This window comes from Chinchilla lanigera, unplaced genomic scaffold (genome assembly GCF_000276665.1).
Source record: "Chinchilla lanigera isolate Chin_1 unplaced genomic scaffold, ChiLan1.0 scaffold00067, whole genome shotgun sequence".
Classification (NCBI taxonomy): Eukaryota; Metazoa; Chordata; class Mammalia; order Rodentia; family Chinchillidae; genus Chinchilla; species Chinchilla lanigera.
Genome location: NW_004955468.1, coordinates 2,409,852 through 2,423,250, shown reverse-complemented (window position 1 = coordinate 2,423,250; position 13,399 = coordinate 2,409,852). Strand labels below are relative to the sequence as shown.

Here is a 13,399-nt window from a genome sequence, read left to right as displayed (position 1 = left end):
TGTAGCACTCACACCCTTAATCCTAGCCAGAACTATGCCAAAGCAATCTGTGGACTGATTTACTAATCATACACTCTTAACCCCAGCATCACACACTCTAGATTCAGCCACCTCTGAAAAAGCCCCATGACTGCATGAGGCTCTGAGAGGACATCTAGACACAAACTGAAACAGTATTCTATTGTATATTTAGCATATATAATATTTTCTTTATCCATTCATCTGTTGATGGACTTAGGTTGATTCCATATTTTTGCTCTTGTGAATAATACTGCAGTAAACACGGGAGTACAGCTATGTCTTTGGCATACTGACTTCATTATCTTTGGCTATATACTCAGAAGGAGGACTGCTACATAACTGGTAGTTCTAGCCTTAACTTTCTGAGGAAACTCTACTGTTTTCTATAATGGCTATATCAATTTACATTCCCACCCACTGGGTACAAGGATTCCCTTTTCTCCACATCCTTGTCAATACTTATCTTTTTTTTTTTTTTTGAGTCAGGGTCTTGCTATACAGTGCAGGCTGCCCTTGAACTCATTATGTAGCCCAGGCTGGCCTCGAACTCACAGCAGTCCCTCTGCCTCAGTCACCCAAGTGCTGGGATTACAGGCATTTGCCACCACACCCAGTTCTTATCTTTGTCCTTTTGCCTTTTTTTTTTTTTTTTTGTACTGGGAATCGAACTTAGGACCTTGCACTTGCCAGGCAGGTGCTTATACTGCTGAGCTGTATCCCCTGCCCTCTCTGTCCTTTTGATAACAGCTATTCTTGTAGGTATGAGGTGATGTATCATTGTGGTGTATTTGCATTTTCCTGATGATTAGTGCTGCTCAACATCTTTCACATGCTGGTGGCCACTGGTCTATCTTCTTTTGAGAAAAGAAGATAGTTTACTTAGGTCTTTTGCTCATTTTAAGATAATATTTGTTTTTTGCTATTGAACTAAGCTCTCCAGATATTTTGGATTTTTTTTTTTTTTTAGATAGGGTCTTGCTTCTGTAGTTCAGACTGGCTTTGAACTCACTATGTGGCTCAGCCTGGCCTCAAATTCATGGTAATGCTCCTGTCTCAGCCTCCCAAGTGCTGGGATTATAGGCATGTGCCCCAACGCCCAGCAGAAAATGAAATTTAAAGATACTATTTCATACCATTCTTCAATAAAAGGAAGTGGGCTCCTCTGAGGAATGGTTAATTTCAGAGCTGAGGAAGGAAAAATACACGGTAAGATTTTAACAAGAACTATGTACACCAGTGTATGCTTACACTAGTGAGAGGCTGAGGCAGGAGGATCCCAAGTTCAAGGCCAGTCTGGGCAACTCACCTTGACTCTGTCTCAAAAAAGGTGTGTAGGGGGGCAGGGAAAAGCATATGCCAGTGGTAGAGAACTTGCTCGGGATGCATGAGATCTTGGGTTTTATCCCCAGTACTGCAAAAAATGGTGGGAGGACTGGAACAAGATGTGGTATCATAAAATAAATGAAGTACTTACAAAAGAGTGAGGGTGGGGCTGCAGATATAGCTACTGTAGAGTGCTTGCTTAGCATGTGCAAGAACCTAATTTCAATCTGTAGTAGGAAAAAAAATAAGGCATGTTGAGTGAACCAAGGAGCCAACCCAAAGGAGTTCTCTTTGGTTAATGTTTGAAGAATTTCAGCAATGAAATAATTAAAGTACTGGCAGCAGTCCACAGACTAAAGTAAATATCCCTGAGCTCACCAATGAATGAATAAATAAATAAATGAACAGGAGGGGGTAGGAACAGCTCTTCTTAAAGAATTTCAATTAATAAATGGCAAAAGGAATAAGGGACACAAAAAAATTAAGCAAACACCACAGCCGGGCACGGTGGTGCACGCCTGTAATCCCAGCACTCAGGAGGCTGAGGCAGGAGTATCATTGTGAGTTCAAGGCCAGCCTGGGCTACAAAGTGAGCTCAAGGCCAGCCTGAACTGTATAGTGAGACCCTGTCTCAAAAAGACAAAAAGAACCCCCCAAAACCCCAAGAAAACCCCACAGTGAGAGCTGATATATGCCCATAATTCTAGCACACTGAGAAGCTGAGGCAAGAAGATGCCAGGTTCCAACTCAGTTTTGGCAACTTGGCAATTCAGCAAGACCCTATCTCAAAATAAAAAAAGTTAAAAAGGGCTGCAAATGTAGCTCAGTGCAAAGGCCCTGGGTTCAATCTTCACTACACAGACAGAGAGACAGACAAAAACCAAGACAGACAGACAGACAAATAATACAAGTTCAAAACGACTTGATGGGAAAGTGTTAGTAAAACATAAGGAAAACAGAAATAGCTGGAAATGAAAAAATGAGTAATAGAAAAATATATAACAAAGAATGATGCAAGAAAGAACGAACATATTGATTTTAACAAGTGAGAATGCACGGAATTCCCTTTCTCTAAGTCTAAGAATCTCAGACTGATTCAAAAAGGAAACCAACAGAATCCTGGCTACAGGGTACATACATTAAACAAAGCGGTAATAATTCTAGCAGAGCTACTAAGTAGCAGTTAGGTAGTGGAACTCTGGAGTCTGCAATCTCGACCCTATACAACCACACCTCTCAAAAGTTAAGAGATTATATGAATAAATGAACTCCTCAATTAGAATAAGAAGTAGGTTTTTTTCTCCTTTTTTTCCTTCATTTTCTTCTTCTCTTCCTTTCCCTCTCATCCCTTCTCTCTTTTCTTTCTCTCCCTTCCCTTCACTTCCTCTTTTCTCTTCTCCTTTCTGTTTCCTCTTCTTTCTCTCTCTTTTTTTTTTTTTTTTTGGTTTTATCTGGTACCAGGGATCGAACTCACAACCTTGCGCTTGCCGGGCAGGCGCTGTGCTGCTGAGCTAAATCCCCTTACCCCTCTCTCTTCTTTCCTTTCCCTTTCTCCTTCATTCTTCTTCCCTTCCTTCCCTTTCCCTCTGTCTACATCCTTCTCTCTTTTCTTTCTTGCTTGCTGTACTGGGGATGGAACCCAGGGCCTTCACACTGAATTCCCCCTAGCCATCTTTTTAATTTTTTTTATTTTGAAACAGGGTCTCATGAAGTCTCTAAATTGTCAGGCTGAGCTCAAACATGTGATTCTTCTGCCTCAGCCTCCGAGTGCTGAGATTATAGGTATATGTGCCACTGTGCCCAGCAGTTTTAAGACAACAGTTTTTTCTAAGGCATGAAGATACTTGTAGGAAAAAAGGATTTAGAGTATATGTAAAGAGGCAGCCTCTGGGGAAGAAAAGGGCACATCCCTTTTGGAAATAGGAGGGAGTTGTGAGAGAGAAAGAACAGAGAGGAAGTAAACAGAGGGGGAAAGGTTCCCTTGGGAGCTGATGCTGTGCTCTTTACAGCTATGCTCCTCACAGCAGGACGGCAAGGGGACCTGCCTGACAAAACCTCAGGCTATGGCTGTTACCCGGGGGTCCTCCCCGACGGGACCGGCCTTTGCTCACCTTGATACCACGGTCCTGCCACGTCACCCGTAACCATCCATGGGTCTTTTCCTTGCTCCAATAAGGAGATGACATCAGGCTTCGAAATGGAAAGTCCTGTTTAAAGGAAAAAAAAAAAAATGGGACATGATCATACTTTCCAAAGTTCAAACCCAGCCCCTTGGTCATCAAGGAACTAGTAATGATAAAGAGGAAGGAGTGAATCTGGGCAAAAGATAAGGAGGAAGAGGGAGGGGACCAATCAAGCTACTCATTCCTGACTCTACTAAGGACAGTTCTCTTGGCACAGAGGACAGACATTCATTCACAAACCTATAAGCTGCCTTAGAAATTTGTAACGAGAAACCAGAGATTCCAGAAGCCTAGTCCTAAATTATATGGAGCAGCTAACTATGGGGATTACACTCCTTTAATCCTCTCCTTCCCTTCCAATCCCTTCCTCAGATCGCCCTGCTCTGTGCGGGCCTTTCGGCCCCAGACAGCCTGCCAGGAGGGACTGTGTCACCCTCCCCACGGCTTGCCACTGCCTCGCAGAAGGAAGCGTGAGCATGTGAGCAGGAGGAGGAGCGGGAATGTGAGGCTTGTCTTACTCGGTCCCTCCCTCCTTAGACCCCGGATGCGTTCCGGAGGGAGGGAGAGTTGATGCTGGCTTAGCATCTTTGGAGACACCCCTTCCTCTCTTCACACCTTCAGGCCAGAGGTAGAAAGAGCCGACTGCCAGCACTGTAGTCCATCTGTTCCCAAGTGGTCGTTAGCCTTACCTAGTGTGACCAGGTGACTGAAGTTCTCCAGAGTCACATCTCTGTACAAGTCCCTCTGGGAAGGTTCCAGGCACTTCCATTCTTCCTGAGAGAACTCTATGGCCACATCCCTGAATGTCACCAACCCCTGAAACAACAGGCCCATGCATTAATAATGAAGGAAAGGCTTTTTCTTTTTTTAACTTTTTTCTCTTTTTTTGTGAATCCACAAATGCTAGGCAAGTGGGCAAATTTTCTATTGGGCTACATCCCCAGTCACCCCACCCCCTTGACACAGTCCCACACTAAATTGCCCAGGTAAGCCTGTAACTTGCGATTCTTCTACCTCAGTCTTTTTTTTTTTTTTATACCAAGGAGTTGAACTCAGGACTTTGCACTTGCCGGGCAGGTGCTTGTGCTGCTGAGCTATCTGCCCGGCCCCTCAGTCTCCTGAGTAACTGAGATTATAGGCATGCACCATCACCCCTGGCTGTTTTCACTTTTTACTATGAAATATCTCAAAATACACAAAAGCACAGAGAATAAGTATAACGATGCCTATGAATCTAGTACTCTCCCTCAACAATTAGTAAGATTTTGCATATTTTGTTATTTCTATTTCTTTCCATCTTTTATCGCTTGTGTGTTTTAAAGCAAATCCCACATATCCAATATCACTAATACTTTACCCAGAAATACTTTAGTATCAAACAGGCACAGATTTTTTTTTTCCAAAGGCACCACAGAGCACGCTTAGCACGGGTAAAGCTTTGAGTTTGATCAATGAAGATTGAACATTTAAGATTTTTTTTTGTCTTTTTGAGACAGGGTCTCACTATGAAGTTCAGCCTGACCTTCAACTCACTTTGTAGCCCAGGCTGGCCTTGAACTCACAGCAATCTTTCTGCCTCTGGAGTGCTGGGATTACAGATGTGCGCCACCACACCCAGCCAAGACTTTTAAACATTTATCATTTTTTTTTTTTTTTTGGTCAGGACCTTTGAATTCCTCTCATCTAATTTTTTGTTTACAAAATATACATTTTTGTAAACTATAGATACTCTGTGGTGCTACAGAATACTAGCATTTGTTCCTCCTGTCTAGCTGCATTTTGGTACCCCTTACCTAATCTCCTCTTGTCCTCCCTCCCTTCCTTCTCCCTAGCCTCTGTGACCACTATTCTACTCTCTACTTCTATGAAAGCAACTTTTTTAGCTTTCACCTGAGTAAAAACAGTGGCATTTGTCTTTCTGTGCCTGGTTTATTTCATTTAACATAATGTTCTCCAGTTCCACCCTTTTTTTTTTTTTTTTTTCTTTTTGAGACAGGGTTTTGATATGCAGTTCAGGCTGGCTTTGAACTCACTATGTAGCTCAGGCTAGCCTCGAACTCGTGGCAACCCTCTTGCCTCAGCAGCCCAAGTGCTGGGATTATAGGTCTGTGCCTGGCAGTTCCATCCATTTGCCATAGTCAAACGAGATTTTTTAAAAAACAGTTGCCCTGTTCAGATCAGATTTATGCACTGTGCATGACAGGTCTCCCAAAGTCTTTCAAATCTCTTAACAATTCTTAAAAAAACTTTTTAAAAATGATCACCGTGTATTCATTAAAGAAATATTTGATTAAGCAGAATTTCCTACATTTTGGATTTGGCTGAGTGCATCTTCACAATATAATATGTTGCCTTCCATAGTTTTTATGAAATAGTAGTTAGACTTAGAATCCTGATTTCCATTTTGAGGGAGTGGGCAGAATATGTCAGAGACGGCCTATATATGTAATGTCCTACAGCATCCCACGAGGATGGGTTGCACCTTTTTCTTTTTCAGATGGGGGTCTTGCTAAGCTGCCCAGGCGGGTCTCAAACTCGTGATCCTCCCATCTCGGCCTCCCCAATAGCTGAGATTACAGGTGTGTACCACTATGCTTGGCCGTTGGTTGTCCCACTTTTAATGGGTTTAAAATTGATGAATAGGGCTGGGGATATAGGTTGGCGGCACAAGTGCCTACCTGGCAAGTGCAAGGTCCTGAGATCGATTCCTGGTACCAAAACAAACAAACAAAAAAATAAAATGGATGAATAGGTTCAGACTTTAAAAACCTGATGCACCCAGGAAAATGTCTTTAAAATGAGGAAATGAAGAAGAGCATTGTGGGGAGGAGGTGATAATATAAGCAAGCAAGCTACAGCTGCACACTTAAGCTTAGAAGGATGTACAATATGTACATTTATGTCACTAGAAGCCTATATACTCTTTGTTTATTTGTCTTGAGACAGAGTCTCACTATGTAGCAGAGGCTGGCCTCCAACTCCTGGCAATCCTCCTGCCTCAGCCTCCCGAGAAAGAGTTTCTTAGATATCATGAGCATAATTTTTGTTATGGCAAATTTTATATATTTGTTTATTTTCTGGTAGTACTGGGAACTAAACCCAGTGCATTCACACTAAGCTACATCCCCTGTCATTTTTTGTTTTGTTTTGTTTTTTGTTTTTTTGAGGCAAGATCTCTCTGTGTAGTGTAGACTCGCCTTGAACTTGCTTATGTAGCCTAGCTGGCCTCAAACTCATGGCAACCCCCCTGTCTCAGCTCCTAAATGGTGGGATTATAGGCATGCACCACCACACCCGGCCCCAGCCACTAAAAAAAAAAAAAAAGAAAATTAAATTTTGAGAGAGTCTTGTCAAATTGCCCAGGCTGAGCTCAAACTTTTGATTTTCCTGCCTTAGCTTCCCAAAATACAGGGATTACAGGCATGTGTCACTGTGCCTAGCTGTTATGGCAAGTTCTTTGTTTTAGAGATGGAGTTTTGCTATGTTGCCCAGGCTGGCTTTGAACTCCTGGGCTCAAGCAATCCTCCTGCCTCAGGTTCCCAAGTTGGTGGTAGAAGAGGTGTGTGCCACTGTACCCAGGTTATTATGAAAAATTTTATAATAAACAGAGATTTTTATGGGCTAAATAATATTACACGCTATGTCTTATAAGATATAATTATTTGACTACTTTGGTGCATTTATCTTAAAACAAGATGTATAAAAGTTAGGCTTGTTAGTGAGTGCCTGGAAATCCTAGCACTCTGGGAGGTAGAGGCAAGATGACTGCAATTTTGAGCCCAGCCTAGGCAACTGAGCAACTTAGTGAGACCCTGTCTCAAAAAAATCAAAAGAGACTGGAGATAGAGTTCAATATAAAGGTCCTGTGTCCAATCCTCAGTACCATAAAACAAAAGATGTATAAAACCTTCACAGTTTATCGTACTTGTTAATATCTATATCCCTTCAGTGTCTGTTTTACCTTGTTCCTGAAATAAGAAAGCTAATGTAGGTTGTACCTGAATCACAGGAATGTGGCCCACCACAAACACATACTGCTCAACCCCAAATGGACCATTTCATTGTTCTTCATCTCTTATAAATTGCCTTGAAAGACTGAAGTACTTTCTATAAATAAAGTTCCCAATCACAGCCCTCACCCACAAGGCCTTCTAAAACAGGAGATATTACCATGTACTAAGACCAAGACAAACTACAGATCCTGACAATTGGAAAGTTTCAAATTTGGAACATTGCGGATTTAAGATTTTTTTTTTGTGTGTGTGTGTATACCAGTAATCAAACTCAGGACCTTGCACTTGCCAGGCAGGCGCTTGTGCCACTGAGCTATATCCCCGGCCCTGGATTTCAGATTTTCAAAATTATGGATACCCTACTGGTAAAGTCTATGGAAAATCTGAAGAATTCCCAAATCTGAAACATTCCTAGTCCCAACCATTTCAGATAAGGGATAATCTTTTTTTTGTTTTGTTTTTTTGAGGCAGGGTCTCGCTATGCAGTTCAGGCTGGCCTTGAGCTCACTTTGTAGCTCAGGCTGGTCTCAAACTCTAGACGATCCTCTTGCCTCAGCCTCCCAAGTGCTGGGATTACAGGCGTGCGCCACCACACCCGGCTCAGATAAGGGATATTCAACTGTACCCGATAAGGAACTTATATCTACAATATATAAAGAATGTTTATGACTCAACAATAAGCAATAAAAATAGAAACAATTTGAATAGAGATTTACCGAAAGAAGACATACAAATGGCTAATAAATCGTGGAAAGGTAATCAGCATAAGTAATCATTAGGGAAATGCAAATCAAAACCGTAATGAAGTACTGATACATGCTACAACATGAATGAAGATTGAGATCATTATGCTAAGTGAATGAAGCCAGACACAGAAGACCACATATTTTACAATCCCATTCACATGAAAAGTCAAAATATACAAATCTATAGAGACAGAAAGTAAATTAGTATTGCCAGTGGATGAGATTAGGGATTGGGAGTGACTACTAATTCAATTGGGATTTCTTTTGGGCATGATAAAAATATTCTACAACTGTGCTGATGCTTATACGACTCTGAATATACTAAAATCCACTGAACTCTACTTTTTTGTGTGTGGGTATGGTACTGAGGATCAAACACCAGTGACATTCTACATCCTCAGCCCTTTTCATATTTTTATGTTTTTTATTTTCAAATAGATTCTCACTAAGTTGCCCAGGCTGGCCCTGAACTTTCAATCTTCCTGTCTCAGCCTCAGGAGTAGCTAGGATTTCAGGCATGTGTCACTTACGTGGGTGAATTTCAGCATGTTACTTATACATACAATAATAAGGCTGTTTCAGAAAAGGAATAGAGGGTCCCAGATAATTTTTTTTTCTTTTTTGTGGTATTGGGGATTGAAATCAAAGCCTCACACATGCCAGTAAATTGCTCCACCATTGAGCTATAGCCCTAGCCCCTAAAGAACTTTTGTTAATGCTGGTTATATCTATTGATATTTGCCATATTAGAAATGAAAAGTGAGAAGGCTGGAGGTGTGGCTCAGTGGTAAAGCACCTCACAAATATTTTTAGTTTGATTCCCTAGTGCACAAAATAATTAATTAATTAAAAAAGAAATAAAAAACGAGAAAGCTGTTGGAAGTGGTGGTACATGCCTGTAATTCCAGGTTGAGGCAGGAGGATGGTACATTCAAACCCAGCTGGGGATTTCAGCAAGACCTTGTCTCAAAATAAAAAAGCTGGAGCCAGGTGCGGTGGTGTATGCCTGTAATCCCAGCACTTGGGAGGTTGAAATTGGAGGATCACTGTGAGTTTAAGGCCAGCCTGAGCACATGCGTTCAAGGCCAGCCTGAACTACATAGTGAGAGCCTATCTCAAAAAAACAAAGCATAAATAAATAATAAAAATAAGAACTAAAAATAAAAGGGCTGGAGATGCAGCTTGGCACTAAAGATACTAAGGTTTAATACTCAGTACCACATACACACACACACACACACACACATAAAAACAAGAGACGTAACAAATATTAATTTACTTTAAAAAAGAATCTGTTCCACATTAACATAAATAACATATATTTTATGAAAAATAAATCTATTGTTGAAATTCAAACATTCAGTGGCTCAATAAAAGACATCTGAAGCAGGGTCAGGTGGTGCAGGCCTGTAATTCCAGCACTCTGGGAGGCTGAGGTAGGAGGATAGTCAGCTCAAGCCTCACCTGGGCAACTATGGGTAACTTAGTGACTTAACAAGACCCCATCTTAAAAAAAAAAGAAAAGACAATTGGATTTTCTTTTTTTCTTTTTTTGGTACTGGGAATCGAACTCATGACCTCAGGCTTGCCAGGCAAGCTCTTATGCCACTGACCTATATCCCTGGTCCGTTTCTATGTTTTGACAACTGGATTTTCATACTTGTTTCTGAATTCAATCTGTTGGCATAACATAGGTCATGTACCATCTGCAAAACTGCACCATATACCCATTAAAGAATGTGAATGAAAAATGCAAATAGGGTGTTAGTATTACTATAAAAAAAAAATTCTGATCCTGCAGATCTCCAGAAAGGGTCTTAAGGTCACAGATTGAGTACTGTTGATCGAGTTCTACACAATTTATGATTTAAAAACATACTGTATTATGTGAAAAAAATGTAATCACAGAAACACAGCATATGATAACTTTAGATCAAATTTAAAAGCAAACTCTAATAGTATACTAAGAGATTTTCCCAAGGAGAAGAGAAATTTCACCTTACATGGGCCATGGCTTTTGGGATTATTTGACCTCTGTTTTTTCTGACTTCTTCACTTGGTCAAGTGCAGAATCTGAAAAAGCAAAATAGACAGAGAAGGGTACATTTCTGAGAAACTAAACTTCCCTCAAGCACTCTATTAAAGTCGCCAGCCCTACACGGACTCACCATAGAGGAACAAGAAAACCACAGTAATACTGGCATCTTATATGCATACCGGCACATCCAGACAGGTGTAAAACAACTGTGCTTGCACTGGTCCTGCTTTGCTTGCCCTCCTGTTGTCCTACCACATATTAAGAATATTAAGGATTAGACCTAACAAAACCCAGCCTTTTACTGAACACTAGGGAACCCCAAAGCAGCAAGATGATTTCCAGGCAGATGTGCCCCAGCATTGACATGGAACTCAAGCACATCACAGGGAGAGGTTACGGCTGAGACAGCCCCCCCAACTTTTTTGTGTGTGTGGTACTGGGGATTGAACCCACACTAGGCAATTTATTTACCACTGAGCTATATTGCTACCCTTACCAATCTATGTATCCATATCTATGTATCCATACATCTATCTACCCACCCACCCACTTACCTATCTATATATATTTTGAGACAGGGTCTAAGTGGCCCGAGGTGCACTAAAACTTCTGATCCTCCTGTCTCAGCCTCCTGAGTAGCTATGATTACAGGCATGTGCCACCACCTCTGGCTAATCTCTCAGGTTGTTGATGCTAATCTAAATTATATATGGGGCTTAAGTACTTCCACCTGCTCCAAATTGCAAACTCCAAGGAAGAATTTTTCTGTTTTTTTTTTTTTTTTAGTTTTTTGAGACAGGGTCTCACTATGTAGTTCAGGCTGGCCTTGAACTCACTATGTAGCTCAGGCTGACCTCAGATTTGAGACAATCCTCCTGCCTCAGCCTCCTGAGTGCTGCGATTATAGGTGTGTGCGATCATGCCTGGCAGCAAGGAGGATTATAATGCATTTTACCCCTTAAGAATAAGACAGCACCACCAGGCTAGGACCAGAGAACGTGTACGTAGGCCAAACGTAAATAAAATCTTTCTACCTTTAGGTAAAACCTCCTGGGTACCTCAGTGGCTCTATTTCCTCCTTCCAAGTCCCAGAAGGGGCTATACCACCTACTCTATAGGCTGTATTAAAGCCTTTAGCCCCATATGGAGCCACCACATGGGAGCAAGAAAACCATAGTAATACAGGCATCTTATGTGCATACCAGCACATCCAGAACACTGACCTCATTGGGAAATCAATTTTAAAAAGCTTCTTGACCCAGCACTCATTTCCTGTCTCAGCCCTCCTTTTTGCTTCCCTGCAGAACATTACTTCTTCACTGAGGGCTGGCTGTGCTGGGTCTGGAGTCCTGCGAATGGCCTATTTCTCAAGGTAATGAAAATCCAATGTTTGTGGTGCAAGCCTGTAATCCCAGCACTTAGGGAGGGTGAGGCAGGAGGATCACTGTAAATTTGGGTTACATAGTGAGTTCAAGGCCAGCCTGAACTACATGGTGAAAATCTGTCTCAAAAAAAAAGGAAAAGAAGAAAAGAAAATCTAGTGTTTTAAGAAAGGTACTAAAGCTGATTCTAATTAGGGGTACAAGACACTTTCCATAGGCAGGGCTGTTCAGAAGGAAATCTAATCACTAGTGTATTGTCAATGAAAATTTCCATAAGATGTATAATATGAGCTGGGTTAAAACAAGTCAGAGAACTTTAATAGACAGGAAAAAGAACAGTGAACACTGAACAGAGTAAGATGCAGTGGGCAGGGGCTGGGGATTTAGCTCAGTGGCACAGTGCCTGCCTGGCAAGCGCAAGGTTGTGAGTTTGATTCCTGGTACGGGGGAGGGGGCGGGGAGGGAAAGATGCAGTGGGCAAAACAATAGATGAAAAGTATATGTTCTCTGGGGGTGGTGCCACACACCTGTAAAGCTAGCACTCGGGAGGCTGAGGCAGGAGGATCACAAAGGGTTTAAGAGCAGGTTGGGCTACACAGTGAGTTCAAGACCAGCCTGAACATAATGAGACACTGTCTCAAAAAACAAAAACAAAAAAAATTAAAATAGTAAAATTTATGTTAGTGTAAACACTGTATGTTTTAACCACACAACAAAAAACCTGCCTGATCCCAAGGTCACCCTAAAAACCTGAGATCATTACTACTCAGGGCCAGAATGTGTAACTTCACATTGAACTGCAGAACTTCACAGTTTCTACAGGTGTCAGAGCACGGGGGGTCAGGCCCCTCACGCTGGTACACATGGCACTTTACAATGCCTCTGTCTCACAAACCTAAGTGCATATCCTTTCCTGAGACACCCAAGAATACAGCCATACAACCACAAACACTTCCATAGCATTACAGTCACAACTACACACGAAGAAGATATACACAGTCACACAATCCACGCACCACCGTGTCACACAGCCACTCCCCTACAGTCCCGGGCTCTCCACGCCAACACCTCAAAATGCCCTACAGTCAAAATCACACCCACTCAGGCTCCAACACAATCACAGTAGTGAAGACACTCAACGCATGTATACACAGCAGCACACATTGTCACACAGTCACAATCTCCCCCCTCTCCAAGGGATACACATACAGTGTCACGACACAGTCACAGGCACATGACAACTGCACACGTACCACACATGACAACTGCACACGTACCACACATGGCCACAGTATCACACAATTTATACAGACACTTGCACCGCTCACAAAGTCACAACGATACTCATATTTCCAGGAACAAGAAGGACAGGCACATACACACAACAGAGGCACCCACGGTATCACCTCCACAAGCACAACACACAGTATATACACGATTTACACAAAACCACCACACACCCTGGAGACAAGTGATTACACCTGCACACTCACAGGCATCCACACCAGGTCACAGAGCCACAATCAAAGACACTTTCAGAATCGCGCATCCTCAGCCGCTCCAGCAGCTCGGGACACGCCCCGTCTCCGCCCCGGATTCTCGGACCCCCTCACCTGCCTCCTCTGGTCGCTTCAGGGTCCTGGTGGTGCTATGATCTCGCCACGATGTCAAGAGAGCTGTAACGTCGGGCCGC

General features: G+C 42.2%; 1 protein-coding gene across 2 annotated transcripts in view; it reads right to left on the bottom strand.

The window, feature by feature from the left end:
• The window catches only part of Znf565 (zinc finger protein 565), an 18,296-nt gene extending 4,903 nt beyond the window's left edge, over positions 1-13,393 (bottom strand). The window contains exons 1-4 of one of the 2 annotated variants that reach the window (XM_013522322.1): positions 13,320-13,393; positions 10,285-10,359; positions 4,217-4,343; positions 3,456-3,551 (exon numbers count right to left, since the gene is read on the bottom strand). In XM_013522322.1, coding sequence (XP_013377776.1) covers positions 3,456-3,492 — 37 coding nt within the window. In that variant the 5' untranslated portion in view covers positions 3,493-3,551; positions 4,217-4,343; positions 10,285-10,359; positions 13,320-13,393. Of the gene's footprint in view, positions 1-3,455; positions 3,552-4,216; positions 4,344-10,284; positions 10,362-13,318 lie in introns of both variants that reach the window. The other variant, XM_013522321.1, reaches the window with a different exon arrangement.
• Between the last annotated feature and the right edge of the window lie 6 nt (positions 13,394-13,399).